We start from the raw sequence: 19,840 nt of genomic DNA, 5'->3' as shown, positions 1-19,840 counted from the left end.
TAGTGGACAACCATTTAAATATGAGCCAGCCGTGTGCAGCAGCTGCCCAAAAAGCCAACACAGTCCTAGGCTGCATCAACAGAGAGATAGAATCAAGATCCCGTTAAGTGTTAATACCACTTTATAAGGCCTTGGTAAGGCCACACTTGGAATGTTGCATCCAGTTTGGGTCACCACGATGTAAAAAGTTTATAATAAATAAATAATGGAGGATTCAAAAGCCAGCTCTCTTTTACAAGCCTCAAGAAGACGGGATAAAATCTTCTCCCCCCAAAAAGCCAAAAATTAGAAGATACAAAAGGCAAGAAATCACGAGGCGTTTATTATTGATTCCAACATCCGGAAGGAGAAATAATCCTCAGTTTGCAGTTCACTCTGGGCGAGATTCGTTTTAGCTTGTACAGATTTTAATCTTGTGATTTTATAGTTTCAATTGTATGTGGTACATAGTGCGTCTTATTTTAATTGCGATACTTCTTGGCGCAGAGAAAGAAACAAGTTCATTGTTGGCTTTTCTGTGGTCTTAACACAACGGCAAAAACATGTTCTTATTTTTTCTTTTGAAGACGTTTCGCTTCTCATCCAAGAAGCTTCTTCAGCTCTGACAGGATAGCGGGGAATGGAAGGATTTATACTCCTTGCAGACAGCTGGTCATTTGCATCCTTTTTGATGGTCCTTGAAGCACGAAAGAGAAATGGATTTCCAGAGGAAAAAACTACAGGAACCATTAGTGACCCTGAAGACACAGATAAGCCTCTAAGTGGCATCAACGACCCTCTAAAACAGGGGTCTGCAACCTGCGGCTCTGGAGCCACAGGTGGCTCTTTCATCCCTCTGCTGCGGCTCCGTCGCTCAAAATATATGTCATAACTGCCAATGTGCAATAGCCGCTGGCACACAATTTATTGAGGTTTTCAATCCATCTTTTTTTCCCCCCTTGAAGTTGAAAATGGTTTTGTTGCATGCAGAAATTAAAAAAAAAACATGTTTTCTCTGTAGCAGTTCATTGATTTCATAAATGCAACAGGCTATAGTTTTTAATACCTAGCAGAAAGGTAAAAAAATAAAATACACGCAGTGCTATCTTCACTTTAAATATCAAAAGGATTTTGGGGCTCCTGGTGTTTTCTGCGGGAGACGGGTCCAAATGGCTCTTTTGAGCGTTTAAGGTTGCCGACCCCTGCTCTAAAAGGATGCAAATGACCAGCTTGTCTGCAAGGAGTATCAATCCTTCCATTTCCCACCATCCAAGTCAGAGCTGAGGAAGCTTCTTGGATGAGAAGTGAAACGTCTTCAGAGAAGAAAAAACAAGAAAGTCCAGTTGCCTCCTGAAAAAGCACCTTTGGGACAATCATGAATGACTGAGAACCTCCAGACAATGGCAAAAAGTTAGGGGAAAAAAGCAAGTTCCTACCATCACAATCACCGAGAGCATGGCAGGACTTTCTCTTCATGTTAAAGATGGAGGGGAAAAAAAATAAGATATTTTTGTCTCCTTTGGCAAACAACTCCCCCTTTTTCCGGGGAGAAAATGAGCGGGTTTCCCAGCCTAAGCTAAATCCAAAATGGATCCAATTCCTCCCAGGAGATGCTGCTGGGATGCGGGAACCCATGGTGATGGAGGACTGATGCAGAACTCCCACACGGAGGAATTTCAACCAGCCGTGGGAAGCAGATGTTCAGCGTTGGCACTTTGTGGACAAAAGGACCCATTGAGACCAGCCTGCCTTTGTCGTGCCTTTCCAGCTCTACCAGGCGGTGCCTGTTGCAAAATCTGGAGTTTAGGTCAGGCGGGACGGCTGAGAAAAAATGCATCGCCTTCTCCTCTTCTCAGCCGGGTGTCCCCCAAAGCAGCTCGTAGTACACTGAGGCCGATGACCAGCTTCGACACTCACGCCTGTAACAGAGCCCTGGCTATGATCATCTTCATGATTTCATTGGTCCCTGCAGATCACAAAGAGGAAAACAAGGGACGTGTGTGTTAGTTAGCAAACTGCAGAATGGCCTGGGTGAAGAAGAGATGTTGTGGCCCGCCTGCAGAGCTGGCAGCAGATTCAGACAGTGAGGAAGTTGGGGAGGAACCTGGGCCAGTCCTGGAATCTGGGGAAGGCTCTGATGAGGGCTCTGTGTCGGAGGCAGAGAGGGGGCCAGGGTCGTCTGACAGTTATCAGCTGCCTTCAGAGTCAGACATCAGTGAGGCAGAAGAACAGCTGGAGCCTGTTCCCAGTGTGCGCATGCGCAGAGTTGCCAGATGAAAGGAGCAGCTAAGGAAAAGGGATCAACTTGGGAGTAAGGCCACAGGTGGACTTTGAATGGCCCCTCCCATAGGGAATAAAAGAGGAGCGAAAGGGGAGTGGAGTTTGCAGGAGACACTTAGCTCATTCCTGCATTCTTGCCAAGTATGGGGACGTCTGAAAGATATCGGCTGGCCTCTCTCCAAGCCTGATAAAGATCGGTAATTTTAAAGCACGTTTTCTCAAGTCACACAAAACCACTATTATGCCGAGGACTTGATCGAGAACTGAGAGCAGCTACTGAACCATCAGTCCAATATATGACTCCGGTTGCATTTAACTGGACTCGGTATACATCAAGATGTCACAGCAGGCAATAGTGGCCGAGGTTGTGTCAGTTCCAACCCCAAAACACCTGTGTGTGTATGAACAGCAAGGGCCAAATTCCTAGGAACTGCCCGACAACCCACCTTCCAAAATCTGGTGCACCCTGATGTCCCGCACAAACTGTTGCACAGCGTAATCCTTTAGGTAGCCGTAGCCGCCGTGCATCTGCAGGGCTTGGTTGCAGATCTACGAGGAAGAGGAGAAAACTCAGGAGCGAGGAAAACCCTGGCCTTTCCAAGAAGAGGAAGCACGCCAGGGTCTAGAAACTTAGGAGGAGGAAAAGCACGCTAAGACTCTCAAAGCCGACAGTGGAGCTGTGCGAATGTACAGGTAACTTGACTTAACACATCGGGCAGTAGAATTTCCATTGCTAAGCACAGAGGTGGTGAAGCATGTCGCAGTCAATTTACCACCCTTTTTTTTTGGCCATGGTTCTTAAGTGAATCACTGTGGTCGTTAAGTGAACCTATCAGTCATTAAGTGAATATGGTGTGTGTCATCCCCCCTGCAATTGATTTTGCTGATCAGACACAGCCTGGAAGATCTCACGTGATGATCACAAGAGCTCTGGATGTGGCAAACGTCATGATTGACAAGTCTCCTAATTTTGTTCATGTAACAGTAGGGATGGTCCAACGGTCGTAAATGTAAGGACCGGTCATTAATCACCTCACCCCCCATTCCTAACACATTTATAAAGGGGCGTGCATAAGGGCACCAATGTGCCTCCCGTCCCCCTCCTATTGTCTCCATTTATTCATACCCATTTCATGTATTCATTATGTAAGTCAGGGGTGTCCAAACTTGGGAACTTTAAGACTTGTGGACTTTAACTGCCAGAATTCCCCAGCCAGCCATGCTGGCTGGGGAATTCTGGGAGTTGAAGTCCACAAGTCTTAAAGTTCCCAAGTTTGGACACCCCTGATGTAAGTACTTCTATCTATTATCTTATGCACGCTTGACAAAACAAATAAATAAAATAAATAAAAGAAAAACAATTTTCAGGAATTCTGAATTGGGAGTTAGCCAACACAGCTTGAGTGGGTGCATTTCTCATTGAAAGGGCAAGACTGCCCTCTAGCGGCCGGATGAAGAACTTTGTAAGATAACAGACAATCCCACAGGCCTGGGGAGGTACTTCAGAGGTCTTCTAGTCGGACCCCCTGCACAAGCCAGGAAACCTTATCCCAATCCTGGTCAAAGGGTTCTCCTGTCTATTTTTTGAAACTTCCAGAGATGGAGCACTCACAACCCAGGGAGCCAAGCTATTCCATGAATGAATTAACCTTGCAATTAACATTAATAACAAATTAAATATCAATTAATATAATTAATAATGGCGAAAGCCACTTTTGGGGAGGGGCACTGCATTTCTTATTAAACGGGAGGGGAAGCACAAGAGAAAAAAACTTCAGAATGCTCATCCTTGATGGAGAATCTTAAACTCCAACTTGTAGGTTTTATTAAGGAGAGAGAGGGAGGAAGATTCTAAAGCGACACGGTGCCCCAGTGGTCAGAATGCAGTACTGCAGGCTACTTCTGCTGACTGCCGGCCTGCCTGCAATTTGGCAGTTTGATTCTCACCAGGCTCAAGGTTGACTCAGCCTTCCGTCCTTCCGAGGTCAGTAAAATGAGGAGACAGATGGTTTGAGGGCAGGATGCTGACTCTGTAAACCGCTTAGAGAGGGCTGTAAAGCACTGTGAAGCGGTGTACAAGTCTAAGGGCTATTGCTATTTTCCTCTCCTGTCCTGTGGTTAGAATGTAATATTGTGTCCACAGCCAGCAGTTTGATCCTGAGGTTGACTCAGCCTTCCATCCTTCTGAGGTTGGTAAAATGAGGACCCAGATTGTTGGGGGCAAATATGCTGACTCTTAGAGAAGGCTGTAAAGCATTATGAAGGGGTATATAAGTAAGTGTTATTGCTATTTCTTTCCTTCCTTCCTTCCTCCTTCCTTCCTTCCTTCCTTCCTTCCTTCCTTCCTTCCTTCCTTCCTTCCTTCCTTCCTTCCTTCCCTCCCTCCCTCCCTCCCTCCCTCCCTCCCTCCCTCCCTGTGGATAGAATGCAGCATTGCAGCTAATTCTCCCAATTGCCAGGAGTTTGATTCTGACTGGCTCAAGGATGACTCATCCTTCCATCCTTCGGAGGTGGGTAAAATGAGGACCCAGATTGTTGGGGGCAACAGGCTGACTCTGTAAACCACTTAGAGAGGGCTGGAAAGCACTGTGAAACGGTATATAAGTCTAAGTGTTATTGCTATTTCCTTCCTTCCTTCCTTCCTTCCCTCCCTCCCTCCCTCCCTCCCTCCCTCCTTCCTTCCTTCCTTCCTTCCGAGGTGGGTAAAATGAGGACCCAGATTGTTGGGGGTAAGAGGCTGACCCTGTAAACCACTTAGAGAGGGCAGTAAAGTACTGTAAAGTGGTATATAAGACTAAGTGCTCTTGCTAGTGCTAGTCTGGCCCTCCACAGAGGATTCTCACTTACCGCAAAGCACTCGTCGGTGGCAAAGAGCTTGGCCATGGAGCACAGAGCGACAGCGTCATTCCGCTGCTCCTGCAGAGCTCGGGCAGCGTTGCGCACCATCAGGCGAGCTGCCACCAACCGGGTCGCCATCTGAGCCAGCTGGAACTGGAGATACTGACCAGGAGTAAGAGGAAGCAGTTAAACCTTCACCCGTCCCACAAAATCGTGAGTCAATGATAGTTGGTTGAGCTGGCTGGGCTCGCCCACCCTCTTAAGAGCCTTCAACTCCCAGAATCCCCCCCCCCCCCCAGGCAGAAGTTTAAGGATCCCACAGAAACACACCTGATTGGTGGCCAAGACCTCCCCGAATTGTCTGCGGACATTAAGATGCTCTTGAGCCAGGAGAACCGATGCGTGGGCGGCCCCCAAGGAACAGGACGCTGGAGAAGAACAATGAATCAGTGGAACAGAAGTTGCCTCCAGAAGCTGTGAATGCCCCAACACTGGAAGTCTTTAAGAAGATGTTGGATAGCCATTTGTCTGAAACGGTGTAGGGTTTCCTGCCTAGGCAGGGGGTTGGACTAGAAGACCTCCAAGGTCCCTTCCAACTCTGCTATTGAGAAACCGAAGACAGCCTCTGAAAACCCCAGATTCCATCCGACTCTGCTCGATACCCCATAACATTTTCCTTCTTCTTGTGCCGTATCCGTCATCGGATGCTGCCGATCCTATTTTCCTTACCGATATTAATTCTCCCTCCGTTGAGGCCCTGCATGGCGATGTTGAACCCGTGGCCTTCCTCTCCTAGCCGGTTGGCTACTGGAACGGCGCAGTCTTCGAAGATGACTGCCCGGGTCGGTTGCGAATTCCAACCCACCTGCAGGAAAACAGACACCCTTCTTTGATGCTCCAGGTGGCCCCACCCAACACGGGAGACAACCCACCGGTTCTTACTTTCTTCTCCTTTTTGCCAAAACTCAAGCCGGGAGTTCCTTTCTCCAGCACCAGGCAGGAGATGCCCTTCGGACCCGACCTGCCAGTGCGGCACATCACCACGTAAAGGTCAGCGTCGCCACCGCCGCTGATGAAAGCCTGGGAGAAGAGAAACAGAAGTTAACAGATCAGCAGAGTCGGGAGGGGCCTTGTAGGTCATCTAGTCCAACCCCCTCCTCCCTGCCCAAGCAGGAGACCCTACACCATTTCTGACAGATGGCAGTCCAGTCTCTCCTTGAAAGCCTCCAGGGATGAAGCTCCCACAACTTCTGAAAGCAACTTCTGTTCCATTGTTCTCACTGTCAGAAAAAGTTCCTCCTTATTTCCAGTTTGAATCTCTCCTTGGTCAGTTTCCATCCATTATTCCTTGTCTGGCCTTCAGATGCTTTGTAGAATAGCTTGACCCCCTCCTCTCTGTGGCAGACCCTCCAATACTGGAAGACTTCTATCCTGTCTCCCCTGGTCCTTCTCTTCCCTAGACTAGCCATGCCCAGTTCCTGCAACCGTTCCTCATATGTTTTAATCTCCATGTTGTGCCAACATGGATCCTTTAATAAATGGGAACTTTGAGGAATCTCTTGCCTCGGAACTCTGATTTTATTTCGGATGCTATTTGCAACTCTGACATTTGGCATCCTTCCCTTCATCCTCCAGGGAAAGATTGAAGGCAAACGAGATCCAGGCAGAAGAAGAAGATCATGGCTTCAAAATCCAAGGGACACGTTTGGATAAAACTCAGCAGGACTTTTTGATGCAGCTGTCGAGGAAAATAGGATCGCCAATAGGATCGCCAATGCCCGATGATGGATAGGGCGCAAGAAGAAGAGGTCCTGTCAGAGAGCGAAAGAGTTACCTTGGAGCCATTGAGAATATACACGTCGCCTTGTTTCTTGGCCGAAGTTACCAACGAAGCCGCATCACTTCCGCTTCCTAATGAGAAAGTGATAATTCAGAATATTCCCATTAGGAAACTCCTGCTCTGTTTCCCTCTCATCCCCCATCGATTCGAAGCAGGAGAGCCTCCCTCATCCTCAGTTCCTTGAGTCCCCAACTTTTCGGACCACTAAATTCATGCTTTTAAATCCCACCGACCACTAATATGATCTGCCTAATGACTGGCTGGGTGGGCCTGGCTAAGTGGTCATGTGACTGGGTGGGCGTGGCCAACTCAATGTCACTCACATCGAGGGGCACCTTGTCGGCCTCGACTTGCTCCTCCCCTCCCAGCCACTCCTCGCCTGCCCACCCGGGCTCCTTAGGGCCCCAATAGGAAGCAATTGCTGGAGCTAAGCAGCCCCCAGGAGAAAGAGTTGGCAAAACAGCTCAGATCAAATTCTGACCGAGAAGGAGGCTCAGCAGAAGCACCTCACTGAGGACTACGAGCATAGACTTTCCAAGCAGAGGGAAGATCTGTGGGAGTGTAAGTCCAGGTACCGGAGCCTGGAGGCTCAGAGGGCTGAGATGGTCAGCCAGTTCCAGGCCATGATGCAGTCCCACTGGAACGGGGCCCTCCGGCTCTTCGCCACCAGCGGCGCTTCCCTCCAGCCTTCGCCCAAAGCCCCTCATCAAGATGCTGAAGCAGACCCTGTCGGAATTTCTGCCCCCCTCCGACCCGCATAAAAAGACCCCAAAGGGGGAGACTCTCTGCAGCAACACAAGTGTTCATGGCCGTAGTTTGAGGACCCCTGATTGAGTGCAATATAAAACATGCAAACAATTTTCCTGAGGACCACCAAAATTTTCTCAAGGACCCCCCGTTGGTGACCGCTGCTTAGTTCCATCATCTTGATCACCCTTCATCTGAAAGTAGGAAATATCACCTCTGGATTCGAACCCAGATCTTTTATGACTGGACCCTAAAAATCCCGGCGTGCGTCCACAGCACTGTTATAATGTTGGCCTCACGGGTTTTTCAAGACACGTGATTCTCACCCGGCTCTGTCAAGCAGTAAGAGGCAAACTTTTCCATGCTGCAAAGGGAGGGGCAGAATTTCAGCCTCTGTTCCTCGTTCCCAAAGGTGTCAATCATCCAAGCACACATGCTGCAGCCGAGGGGGAGAAAACGAGCCATCAATTACACAGCCAGTTAGGGGTTAAGGCATCAAGTTAGAAACCTGGAGACGGTGAGTTCTAGTCTCACTTTAGGCATGAAAGTTGGCCGGGTGATTTGGGGCCAATCACCAGGAGACTGGGAGTTCTAGTCTCACTTTAGGCATGAAAGTTGGCCGGGTGATTTGGGGCCAATCACCAGGAGACTGGGAGTTCTAGTCTCACTTTAGGCATGAAAGCCGGCTGGGTGATTTTGGGCCAATCACAAGGAACCTATGAGTTCTAGTGCAGCCTTAGGCATGAAAGACATCTGGGTGCCTTTGGGTCAATCCCTTTCTCTGAATCCAATCTACCTAACAAGATTGTTGTAACAAGGAAAATAGGATAAAAAAAGGCATATTAGATAAATTCACTGCCTTGAATAACTTATAAATGTTCTGCCCCTCCAGCGGCCAGCTGGTAGCAGAGTCGGACAGTGAGGAGGTTGGGAAGGAACGTGGGCCAGTCCTGGGGGCTGAGGAAAGCTCAAACCAGGGCTCTGCGTCGGAGGCAGAGAGGGAGGTAGACAGCAGTGAGGCAGAGGAACAGCTGGAGCCTGTTCCCAGTGTGCACACTCACAGAGCTGCCAGAAGACAAGAACAACTAAGAAACCAGGGCCAACTTAGGAGTAGAGCCACACCTTGGAGGGGATTGGCCCCTCCCATAGGAAACAAAAGAGGAGCAAATGGGGAGGGGGCTTTTGCAGGAAACAACTCATTCCTTCGGTCGTTTCAAGAGGGAAAAGTTCTATTTATGACTATAAGAGACTCTGTGCCAAGTTTTGCTTTGCCCTGTGTTTGGAAACTAGTTATCTGGCAGCTCTCCAAGCGAGATAAGGTTTGTGTTGATAAATATTCCTCTGAAAGACTGTTTGCTAAAGCCTTGCTGACTGTGAATGAAAGGAATTCACAGTCGTGTAAATAAAATAGATTTTGCCGGACCAAGACTTTGCTTCTTGCTTTTTTAAGGAAACCTAGGCCAGAACAATAAAGTCATAAAGGCAGGCTAGAAAAATAATTCTAATAAACAAATAAAATAAAAGCAGATTATAAATGTGTAACCCTTTCCATGCCTTCAACTGGACAATCTCTGGATGCTGGACCCACCCAGAAGGCCCCATTGTGGAGGGGGAACACCCATAGCAGAAACTCACTTGTGGATGCTGATGTAAGCCGTGGTGCTAACACATCCCGTCGACAGAGCCTCAAAGATGATGGAGGTGTCAAGCCGAGAGAGTCCAGAGCCCCCCACATCTGGCTTCACGTAGATGCCCCCAAATCCCAGCTGAGCTGCTTTCCGGAGTGTTTCCACGGGGAATATTTCCTGTCAGCAACAAAAGATGGGAGAGAAATGGAATCACGTCCACTGCAAGGGTTTCATTTGGCTCCCATCGCTTTTGCAACCTTGTGCGTGCTGCTTAAGAGCATCAGGGAACAAATATTTGAATTGAAACCGTGAATTGTTATTGGAAGAGTTTCCCAACAATTTTCATCCCAGGGAAGGAAAAGCCTCTATAAAAACAAAAAGTTTCCTGATATTGGCAGAGTTGTAAATAAGAGCAATATTTGGAGCGTAAAGCAATGTCTCCCTTTCTTTCAGATCCTTTTTTAAAAAAGGTTTTTTAAAATTTATTTTCCATTTAAAAAAAATATAAACATTTCATCTCTCCTTAAGCAGCGTGTCGTCTGGGTAAAAATATTTCTGTGCAACAAACCCTCCACAAATTAAATACATTGAACAATTATACCATATGTAACTCTTCATTTCCTTCATAACATATCTTCTAATAAAAATAGAATAACAACATTAAACATGATTATTCTCGTCATACTCATGTTATAAGTTGCCATTTTAATCTTATCTCTAAATGTATTTTCTATTCTTCTTGTTCTCTTTTTTCTTTATTTCAGATTTCCTTTTTTATTCTCTATTTCCGGTTGGTTAACCGTTAACCTTGGCAGAGAATGCAGGAGACTCGAATAGTGCAATCGCCAGCCTGATTTCTTAAGGAGAAAAAAAAAAACCAGCCGGCGTCTCACCTTTTCGTCCCACTCAGCCATGTGCGGCGACATCTCCTTGGCAGCAAAGTCGAAAGCCACTTTTTGAAACTCCTGCTGCTCTTCCGTCAGGCCCACGGCAGCTGGGGGGGGGGGGGGAGGAGAGAATCAGCTCGCAAAAGGCGGAAAAGCAGGGAGGAAAATGGGGGGCGGGGGGGGGGAGAGAAAACCCAACTCTGAGAATGGAGGAAATGTCTTGGATGAGAAGCAAAACGTTTTGAAAGAAAACACCAAGAGAATCCAAAGGGGTTTTGGAAGACAACACACCTTTGGGACAACCATCACTGGGATGATTGAGAATCTCCATAGAGACCCCCCCCAAATTCTCTTTTGGTCTTTCACCCCCATCCCTCCCTCCCTTCTGCTCACTTATCAAGAGACATTTTGGGCTCAGTTGTGGTCATAACTCAAAGACTACCTGTAGATAAGGTTTGCAGAGGTTTCATGACCCAACTAGCTAATATCATTACCCTTCCTTTCTCCCTCCCTCCATGCTCTATTCCTTCCTTCCTTCCTTCCTTCCCCCCTTTCCCTCCTTCCTTCCTCATGCTCTATTCCTTCCTCCATCCCTTCCTCCCTCCTTCCTTTCTCATGCTCTATTGCTTCCTTCCCTCCCTCCCTCCCTTTCTCATGCTCTGTTCCTTCATTCCGCCATCCTTTCTTCTTCCTGCTCTATTTTTTCCTCTTCCTTCCCTCCCTCCATGCTCTATTCCTTCCTTCCTTCCCCCCTCTTTCCTTTCTCATGTGCTATTCCTTCCTCCATCCCTCCCTCCCTCCTTTCTCATGCTTCCTTCCTTCCCTCCCTCACTCCCTTTTTCATACTCTATTCCTTCCCCCCCCTTTCCCTCCTTCCTTCCTCATGCTCTATTCTTTCATTCCTCCCTCCTTGCCTCCTCCTGCTCTATTCCTCTTTCTTTGTTTTTCTTTCCTTCCTTTTCTCCATCCATCCTTCCCCCCATCCCTCCACCAAGGGGCAGTTACTTTGAGCTTCTTTCTCACCCTTCTCTCTTTTTTTTTTACAGAGCAGACAATCTTTTGTGCAAGTCGTCCCTTAACATTTTGCCCCAACCTTCCCCCCATTACAGTTTTCTGTCCCTTTACAAATTCAACCCGGCTTTGGGGACCAGATCTGGAAGTCTCTCCTGCAACGAGGACAGCCTTCCCACTTTGTGCCGAAATTCAACAGGTGAAGCAGGCTTCCCGTCCCCAAGAGAAGCAAAACTGCCCCTCTCCCCGCTAACTTTTCCCATAGGTTTGAAGCGGGCAGAAGTGCCTGAAAGAACCACCGGGGTCTCTTCCTCCTAAGGCTTCCCTCCATCCCTGGGCTAACAGCTGTCAAGCCTGGCACATTCAGAATAACCAAGTGGAAAGGGACCTTGCAGGTCATCTAGTCCAACCCCCTGCCCAAGCAGGAGACCCTACACCCAAGAGCGCCTTCCTCCCAGCCCAACGACCGACCTGACCCCCCCTCCCACCTTGGGGTTACCAATGCCATTAGGGCAGTCTGGGGATGATGGGAACTGTAGTTCCCATCATCAAAGAGGGCTTCGGGTTAGAGAAAAGGCTGCAGCGGGGCACTCCTGCCCAGCCGAAAGCACGACCTGTTGGATGTCCGCCTACAGCGCTAGGCAAGCCAACTTTGCAATAGGCAAGGAAGGTGGAGGGGGTGTCCTTTCTGCCCCGCCCTCCACAATTCACTCCATCTTCTCCCCCCGCGCCCCAGAGACTTACGGTCTATGCAGGAGGAAACCCCTCTGCGCCCCCAGGCTCGCTTCGGGGCAGAGCCGCCCAGCCGGAGCCCCAACCTCAAACAGCCCCTCCAAGCCATTGCAAAGCGGCTTCGGCAGTCCTCTACGGCTGCGGCTAAGGGCGGCCGCATGGCCTTGTGGGTGTCGTAGTCCTCGCCCCTCCAGCAACCTCTCCAACCTCTACCAGGGAAGCCCTTCCGGAAGGACTACCAATCCCGAAAGGGCTCGCGGCGGAGCGCCTGGGCTTTCGGGTGTGGGCGTCTCCGGCTCGGGGCTTTCGGATTGGTTGAAGGGAAGGGGGCTGGTCTTAAAGGCACAGCGGCGCTTTTGCAAGGAAGGACTCTTTGCGAGGACTCTTCCAGCTGGTGCTGGGGACGGAGAGCCGAGCAGGTCGTAGGCGCATTTCCCCCTTCTTCCGGGCGATTGTTTCTGCAGCATTCCCTTACACGGGAAGCCTCTTCTCACATGCAGCTTTGCTCCCCTTCTCCCTCCCCTCCCCTTCACTTCCTCATCCTCATCTTCCTTCCTTCCGTCCGTCCGTCCGTCCGTCCATCCATCCATCCATCCATCCATCCATCCATCCATCCATCCATCCAAACAATTAACCAATGTGGAACAATTTGCCTCCAGAAGTTATGGGTGCCCCATCGCGGGAGGTTTTTTAAGAAGATGCAGACTAACAGAGTTGGAAGGGACCTTGCGGGTCATCTAGTCCAACCCTCCTGCCCAAGCAGGAGACCCGACATCTGCCTCTACCTAGGATGGAACTCACAACCTCCTGATTGTGAGGAGACAGCTCCACCTCTAGGCCACAGCAGATGCCCAAGAAGAGACTGGACGGCCACTTGTCTGGAATGGTATAGGGCAGAGATGGGTTGCCCCCCATGCCCCCAGTTTCGCCCGGTTCGGCTGAACCAGTAGTGGTGGTGGCGGGATGCTCTTCCCACCCACCCGGATACTTCTGCGCATGCGCAGAAATGTTGCGCATACGAGCGAGCATGAGTAAACCAGTAGTTAGCAACCCACCAGTGGTACAGGACTTCTTGCTTGAGCAGGGGGTTGGACTAGAAGACCTCCAAGGTCTCTTCCAACTGCTATCCCTTCCTTCCTTCCTTCCTTCCTTCCTTCCTTCCTTCCTTCCTTCCTTCCTTCCTTCCTTCCTTCCTTCCTTCCGTCCATCCGTGATAAACTATGTTTTCAGTGCAGTCCTTTTTATGCAATGTTATTAAAAATGATGCACAATAGTTTCAAAGTTTAACTCTTGAAGAGAAAAAGGGAAAGGTGAAAATTCTATCAGTATCCATTGCTGTTTTGGACGTCAGTATTACACATTTGACTTTTTGTCCAAAATATAACATAAAAGAGAACCACCGCAATCCATTCGAAGTGTTCGTTGTACAATGAAACTTGACCAAATTGTTTAATATAAAGTTTCTCCATTGTATTGTTACTTACTGTAACGCACACTATCTCCTGGACTCTGCATTTCTAGTCTGTGGGTCTCCTACCTCCAGGCAGAACTGTCTCCCTAGCCATGAGGAGTAGCAACATGAAAAGGAAATGAAACCTGAACTTTCACTAGAAATTAAAACGGCTGCTCAGGGACCCACACTGGGTGTTTATTTATTTAAAACCTCTTTAGAACCACCCATCTTCCACCAAACTGGACAGCTGCCAATCAGAGGTTTCCACTGATTCACGGGTGAAATCTTTTTTTTTTACAGGTACCCAATCTACTCCTTGGCAGCAAAAGAATGCCTGCCCGTGGCAAGAAAAGAGGCCGGTCAGCTTTGATGGGTCAGTGGATATTTCCCCTTAATGCACATTCTCTATGTTTCCTTTTTAAAATATACGCTTCTCCTTCAACCATGCCTATATTCCAATTTGCAGTAAGATGTAACAGCTCAGTATGATTTTTCTAATGTTTCCAGTCGTGTTTGTTTTCCCACGCAGAAGAGGGGTAGTTGATCCTCCATAGTTGTTGTTGTTTCTTCCTCTTCTTCTTCTTCTTCTTCTTCTTCTTCTTCTTCTTCTTCTTCTTCTTCTTCTTCTTCTTTTCCTCCTCCTCCTCCTCCTCCTCCTCCTCCTCCTCCTCCTCCTCCATCTCCTCCTCCTTTTCATGCATTCCATGACAAAAGAGCCTATCCAATTATGAAGTGCATCTTGGAAATATCAAATGAAAAACAGACATTTCAACATGCCCCACCGGAAACTACTTGACAAAACATAAGAGATGTATTTCAGTGGTGGGATTCATTTTTTTTTACTACCGGTTCTGTGGGCGTGGCTTGGAAGGCGTGGCGTGGCTTGGTGGGCATGGCAGGGGAAGGATATTGTAAAATCTCCATTTCCTCCCGATCAGCTGGGACTCGGGAGGTGGCTAATTGATGGGGACGAGGCCAGTCAGAGGTGATATTTGCCAGTTCTCCAAACAACTCGAAATTTCCGCTACCGGTTCTCCAGAACTGATCAGAACCTGCTGAATATCACTTCTGGTGTGCTTCCCCCAAAAAATCAAGAATATATGTGGTAGTTTTCCAGACAAGCCTTTTTTTTAAAACTTCTTTGTCCTTTGCTTCATTTAAGATCCATGTTCCCAGACTTAATAAAATCTACTCAAAGGTGCTTTTTCAGGAGGCAAGTGGACTTCCTTTTTTTTTTTTTGTAGACATTTCGTTTCTCATCCAAGAAACTTATTGAGCTCTAACAGGATGGTGGAGAATGGAAGGATTGATATTCCTTGCAGACAGAACTGGTCATTTGAATCCTTTTAGAAGGTCATTGAAACACTTGGAGGTTTATCTGTGTCCTCAGGGTCACCTTGAGTAGTGCTCCTGGTTCCTGTAGTCTGCAACTTTTGCTCCTGGTTCCTACTACACTATTACTACTCAGGTGACTCTGAGGGCACAGATAAATCTCCAAGTGTTTCAACGGCCGTCTAAAAGGATGCAAATGACCAGCTGTCTGCCAGGAGTATAAATCCTTCCATTCCCCACCATCCAGTCAGAGCTGAAGAAGCTTCTTGGATGAAAAGCTAAATGTCTTCAAAAGAAAAAAAAGACAAGAAAGTCCAGTTGCCTCCTGAAAAAAAGCATCTTTGGGACAACTTGGTATGACTAAGAATCTCTACAAAATCCCATGTTCTGATTTTGTTGCCTTAAGCTACCAAGCAGCCCAAATTGGCTAAAACTGAGATCCAGAAGACGGAGGGATCCAAACTGCCCAGTTCTGGGTCGAGAAAGACTGGGACAAGCTCAAAAGAAGATGCTGGAATTGAAGACAAAAGCAAGACAGGTTATACTCACTGGCTTATGAAATCTGAGCCGGAGAGCAGGTTTCAAAAGGGAGTCGATATGAAGGTGAGCAGGTTATTTTACCTTTTAATTCATGAGTTGGTAGAGATTGAAACAATAGAAGTAAAACAGAAACAAAAACAGCCCCTTAAATCAGCAGAATACATTATTATTATTAATTATTATTATTATTATTATTATTATTATTATTATTATTCAGCAGAATACATTCTTATTTACAAGTGATTTATGTTACACAGACAGATTGTCGTCTGAGGCATTTCTAGATACCTCGCTTATTCATTTATATTTTACTGTTTATTCTCCCTTGCCTTCTTTTTTCAGTTTGATATATCATGTTCAATTTAAAATGTTTAAATGTTTTATGGAAGAAACTAGCAGGGCTTTGAGTCATGGGATGTTTGCGGTTTCGTTCACCAGTTTGGCATTGAAGACTTGAAAGCTCAGCCTAACGAAACGGCTTGCTGGGATGGAGTCAGGAATTATCAGGTAAAATGGTGGTGGAATATATATATATCTATATAACCGTTTTTGTTCAACTTATAAAATGGGAAGCCAGAGATAAGGTTTAATATCTTTGAGAAGCTCCCCTTCTTGGACAGAGAGGGGTTGGGCTAGATGACCTACAAGGTCCCTTCCCACTCTGTTAATATGATTTGTTTTACTTCTAAAACTGGAGCAATATAGATTGCCGTGGGGCTTATATAACAGTGTGTGAGCTGCGGCTTGTTTCCTGCACATACAAAAGCTGGAAAGCACTCTTCTCCCTTGGCAGGCACGGAATTTCCTGCGGGAGATGAAAGTTGGAGAAGAAGCTTTTTTCTACCACAGCAATTGCAAGGAACCTGGGATTGCAGGTGTCATCAAGGTGAGTGCAGAGTTTTGAAAGGTGTGCACAATTCTGGGGAAGCACCGCAACACCAACAGCTCGGCAACCGTTTCGTATTTACGACGGTGGCAGTCTCCCAGGGTCACACGATCCCCTTTTGCGACAAGCCCATTCGAAGGGCAAGCCAGGTTCACTTAACAACCGTGCAACTAGCTTATCAACTGCAGTGATTTGCTTAACGACCGTGGCAAGGAAGGTTGTAAAAATGGGGCAAAGCTCGCTGAACCACTGCCTTGCTTAGGAACCGAAATTTTGAGCTTCGTGGTGGTTATAAGTCGAGGACCACCTGTATAATCAATAACATTAAGATCAGAATGTTTGATTGCGAGGCACTTCCTCTTTGAACCACGAAGGATGTTTTTGCAGTGGTAAAATTCAAATTTTTTTTTACTACCGGTTCTGTGGACGTGGTGTGGCATGGCAGGAGAAGGATACTGCAAAATCTCCACTCCCGCCCCACTCTGGGGCCAGCCAGCATTTGCCGGTTCTCTGAACTATTCAAAATTTCCGCTACCGGTTCTCCAGAACCTGTCAGAACCTGCTGGACTCCACCCCTGTATTTTGGTCCTTATGGCTGTGTGGCACTAATAACTGAGATCTCCTCTCCCCTTTCCTTCCTTCCTAGGTTGTGAAAGAGGCTTACCCTGATCACACCCAGTTTGAAAAGAGTAATCCCCAATACGATGCTTCCAGCACAAAGGAAGATCCCAAATGGTCCATGGTAAGATGGATTTCATCTGAGCCTTGTGGTTTGCTAAGGTCCTTTAACATGTGAAGGGTTAATACCACTTTATAAGGCCTTAGTAAGGCCACACTTGGAATACTGCATTCAGTTTTGGTCGCCACGATGTAGAAAAGATGTGGAGACTCTAGAAAAAGTGCAGAGAAGAGCAACAAAGAGGATTAGGGGACTGGAGACTAAAACATATGAAGAACGATTGCAGGAACTGGGTAAGTCTAGTTTAATGAAAAGAAGGACTAGGGGAGACATGATAGCAGTCTTCCAATATCTCAGGGGCTGCCACAAAGAAGAGAGAGTCAAGCTATTCTCCAAAGCATCTGAAGGCAGGACAAGAAGCAATGGGTGGAAACTAATCAAGGAGAGAAGCAACTTAGAACTGAGGAGAAATTTCCCAACAGTCAGAACAATTAATCAGTGGAACAAATTGCCTCCAGAAGTTGTAAATGCTCCAACATTGGACTTTTTAAAGAAGATGTTGGATTTCCATTTGTCTGAAGTGGTATAGAGTTTCCTGCCTAGGCAGGGGGTTGGACTAGAAGACCTCCAAGGTCCCTTCCAACTCTGCTATTGTATTGTATAACAGATTAACAGAGTTGGAAGGCACCTTATAGGTCCGTAATGGTGAATCTATGGCACGCCTGCCACAGGTGGCACACAGAGCCATATTTGCTGGCACACTAGCGGACAGCTCCGGCGTGCATGCATGTGCCGGCCAGCTGAATTTCACCCTTCCGGAGGGCGGTGGGAGGCTGTTTTCGCCCTCCCCAAGCTTCAGGAAAGCCTCCAGAGGCTGGGGAGGGCGAAAAAGACGCCCAACGGGCCAACCGGAAGTTTGGAAAGGATGCGTTTCCAGCTTCCGGAGGAGGGCCAGGGGAGGCCGTCTTTACTTTCCCCAGGCTTCAGGAAAGCCTCCGGAGCCTAGGAAGGGGTCGTGCATGGGGGATTGAATTGGTGTGGGCACTCTCGAAAGCCTCCAGTGATGAAGCTCCCACCCCTTTCTGCTTTTGTAGGTCGATGTCCAGTTTGTGCGAATGACTCAACGGTTCATCCCTCTGGCTGAGCTCAAAGCCCACCAGAGGTCGGGAGGCCCCCTGAAAGAGATGGCTCTCTTCACAAGACCCAGGCTGTCCGTCCAACCGGTGACTGACGGTAAGGCCTTGAGAGAATCCGAGGCTGCGTTTGCGCCTCCCGATCAGCTCCGCCGCGTACATACAGATAGTCCTCGAGTTACGATAATCTGTTCAGCAAAATTTTCAAAGCTGAATGAAAGGATTTACAACAGCTGTTGCAGTGCCTTTGCAGTCACAGGAACAAAATTTGGAAACTGGGCAAGCTCCTTGCAGTTACAACCATTTGTAGGAGTCTCGTGATTGCCATTAGGGTTGCTATTAATCTATTACCCATGTAGTTTGACTGTGGTATTATTATTTTTCTTTCTTATTGCATGTTTTTTTATTTTTTACTCAGTGGTGCGGTGGCGTAGAGGTGGAAGTCTCGCCTCAGGAGGCTGTGAGTTCGATCCTAGGTAGAGGCAGAATATTTCTCTCTCTGGGCACAATGAGGATGTATCTGCTGAACAAAACTCCACATTGGTGATAGGAAGGACATCCGGCCAGTAAACAGCTCCATTAAGTTGCCCAGACACTTGGCCAAATAAAGCATTCAATTCATGTTGGACCATCCCCTGCCCACTTTGCACAAGCGAAGTCCAAACGGGGAAGGTCACAGGCAGATATGCTTAACAACAGCGTGATTCACTTAGTAACCACAACAAGAGTCATCAAATGGGCCATGGCTCACTTAACAACTGCCTTGCTTAGCAATAGATGTTCAAGCCCCAACTGTGATCATAAATCGAAGATCACCTAGAAGTAAAACATCTTGAATGGGATAGATTTGAAATTAGTCATTTTCTAGATCATTTGCTTTGGGATCAAAATCCGTTAAGGGAGTAGTTAAGGAAGGCTCTGATGAGGTGTCAGAGGCAGAGAGGGGGGCCAGACCGTATGCCAGGTATCAGCTGCCTTCGGAGTCAGTGGGGCAGAAGAACAGCTGGAGCCTGTTCCCAGTGTGTGCATGCACAGAGTTGCCAGACAAAGGGAACAGCTAAAGAACAGGGGTCGACTTGGAAGTAAGGCCACAGGTGGACGATGAATGGCCCTTCTCAGAGGGAATAAAAGAGGAGCGAAAGGGGAGTGCAGTTTGCAGGAGACCATCAGTTTGCTTCATTGGTTCGTGACTCTCTGAGACTCCTTGCCAAGTTTTGCAGATCTCGGCCTGGCAGCTCTCCAAGCCAGATGAGGTCTGTGACTGTAAATCCTCCCTTGAAAGACTGGATGTGAATGAGCAGAATTCACGGTAAATTAATAAAAGGGGTTTTTGTCGGGACAAGGAGTTTCACGCTCTTGTGGAAGTCTAAATCAGAACACTCTCTCCGCTTCCTCCTTAACACACGTCTTGCGTTTACGTCATTTACAACAGAACTGCCTGGATTGCTGTCGCTAAGCCGATGAAGTCACATGACGCTGTGCTTTATAACCTTTGCCTTGCTCAATGACAGCAGTCTCGATCTCATTTGTCATTGTTAAGTTGAGGACTATCTGTTATGTTAAGCCAGGGGTTAAGAAAAGGTAAATAGAGCAGGGCACCTTGACTGACTTTTTTCTTTTTCTTTTCAAGAGGAATTTGAATTCATTTTGAGCCTTGAAAAAGGGACAAGAAAGACTCACGAGGACTGATTTTAAAACCATTTACTTTCAAAACCAACGGACAGCAAAGCGCACGAGAGTTTACCGTTCAATTTTGATTGTGGTGCAACCTTTTCTAAATAAATGTGGTTTGTTCTTTTTTAGTAATGATTTATTTTAAATTTTCAAGGGAGGGAAAATGATGTTTTTCAGGCCTCGAATTAGCTTGCACTTAAA

General features: G+C 47.4%; 2 protein-coding genes across 5 annotated transcripts in view; one reads left to right on the top strand and one right to left on the bottom strand.

Moving 5' to 3' along the window:
- Window positions 1–12,175, bottom strand: part of ACAD8 (acyl-CoA dehydrogenase family member 8) — a 30,340-nt gene extending 18,165 nt beyond the window's left edge. The window contains exons 1-11 of one of the 2 annotated variants that reach the window (XR_014175999.1): window positions 11,955–12,175; window positions 10,206–10,306; window positions 9,320–9,489; window positions 8,011–8,120; window positions 6,932–7,008; window positions 6,040–6,177; window positions 5,827–5,962; window positions 5,428–5,525; window positions 5,107–5,259; window positions 2,706–2,808; window positions 1,351–1,945 (exon numbers count right to left, since the gene is read on the bottom strand). Coding sequence is in view for 1 of the 2 variants with exons in the window: in XM_081960592.1 (XP_081816718.1) it covers window positions 1,893–1,945; window positions 2,706–2,808; window positions 5,107–5,259; window positions 5,428–5,525; window positions 5,827–5,962; window positions 6,040–6,177; window positions 6,932–7,008; window positions 8,011–8,120; window positions 9,320–9,489; window positions 10,206–10,306; window positions 11,955–12,102 (1,287 nt within the window). In the remaining variant the exon portion in view is untranslated. Of the gene's footprint in view, window positions 1–295; window positions 1,946–2,705; window positions 2,809–5,106; window positions 5,260–5,427; window positions 5,526–5,826; window positions 5,963–6,039; window positions 6,178–6,931; window positions 7,009–8,010; window positions 8,121–9,319; window positions 9,490–10,205; window positions 10,307–11,954 lie in introns of those variants that run through there. The other variant, XM_081960592.1, reaches the window with a different exon arrangement.
- Window positions 12,176–12,262: 87 nt separating this feature from the next.
- THYN1 (thymocyte nuclear protein 1) lies at window positions 12,263–19,767 on the top strand. Of its 3 annotated transcripts, none has more exons than XM_081960599.1 (8): window positions 12,263–12,361; window positions 13,696–13,768; window positions 15,134–15,330; window positions 15,706–15,774; window positions 16,061–16,153; window positions 16,800–16,895; window positions 17,927–18,065; window positions 19,596–19,767. In XM_081960599.1, the coding sequence occupies exons 2-8, from the start codon at window positions 13,726–13,728 to the stop codon at window positions 19,652–19,654; spliced, it is 696 nt and encodes a 231-aa protein (XP_081816725.1). In that variant the 5' UTR covers window positions 12,263–12,361; window positions 13,696–13,725; the 3' UTR covers window positions 19,655–19,767. The 3 variants fall into 3 exon arrangements, with proteins under 3 accessions (XP_081816725.1, XP_081816726.1, XP_081816724.1); XM_081960600.1 differs by having other exon boundaries at window positions 12,292–12,368; XM_081960598.1 differs by lacking the exon at window positions 12,263–12,361 and adding an exon at window positions 12,775–12,828.
- The last annotated feature ends 73 nt before the right edge of the window (window positions 19,768–19,840 follow it).

The sequence above is a fragment of the Natrix helvetica genome (genome assembly GCF_964273705.1).
Source record: "Natrix helvetica genome assembly, chromosome: 8".
In the NCBI taxonomy this organism is placed as follows: Eukaryota; Metazoa; Chordata; class Lepidosauria; order Squamata; family Natricidae; genus Natrix; species Natrix helvetica.
This window is presented reverse-complemented; position numbering and strand designations above follow the sequence as displayed.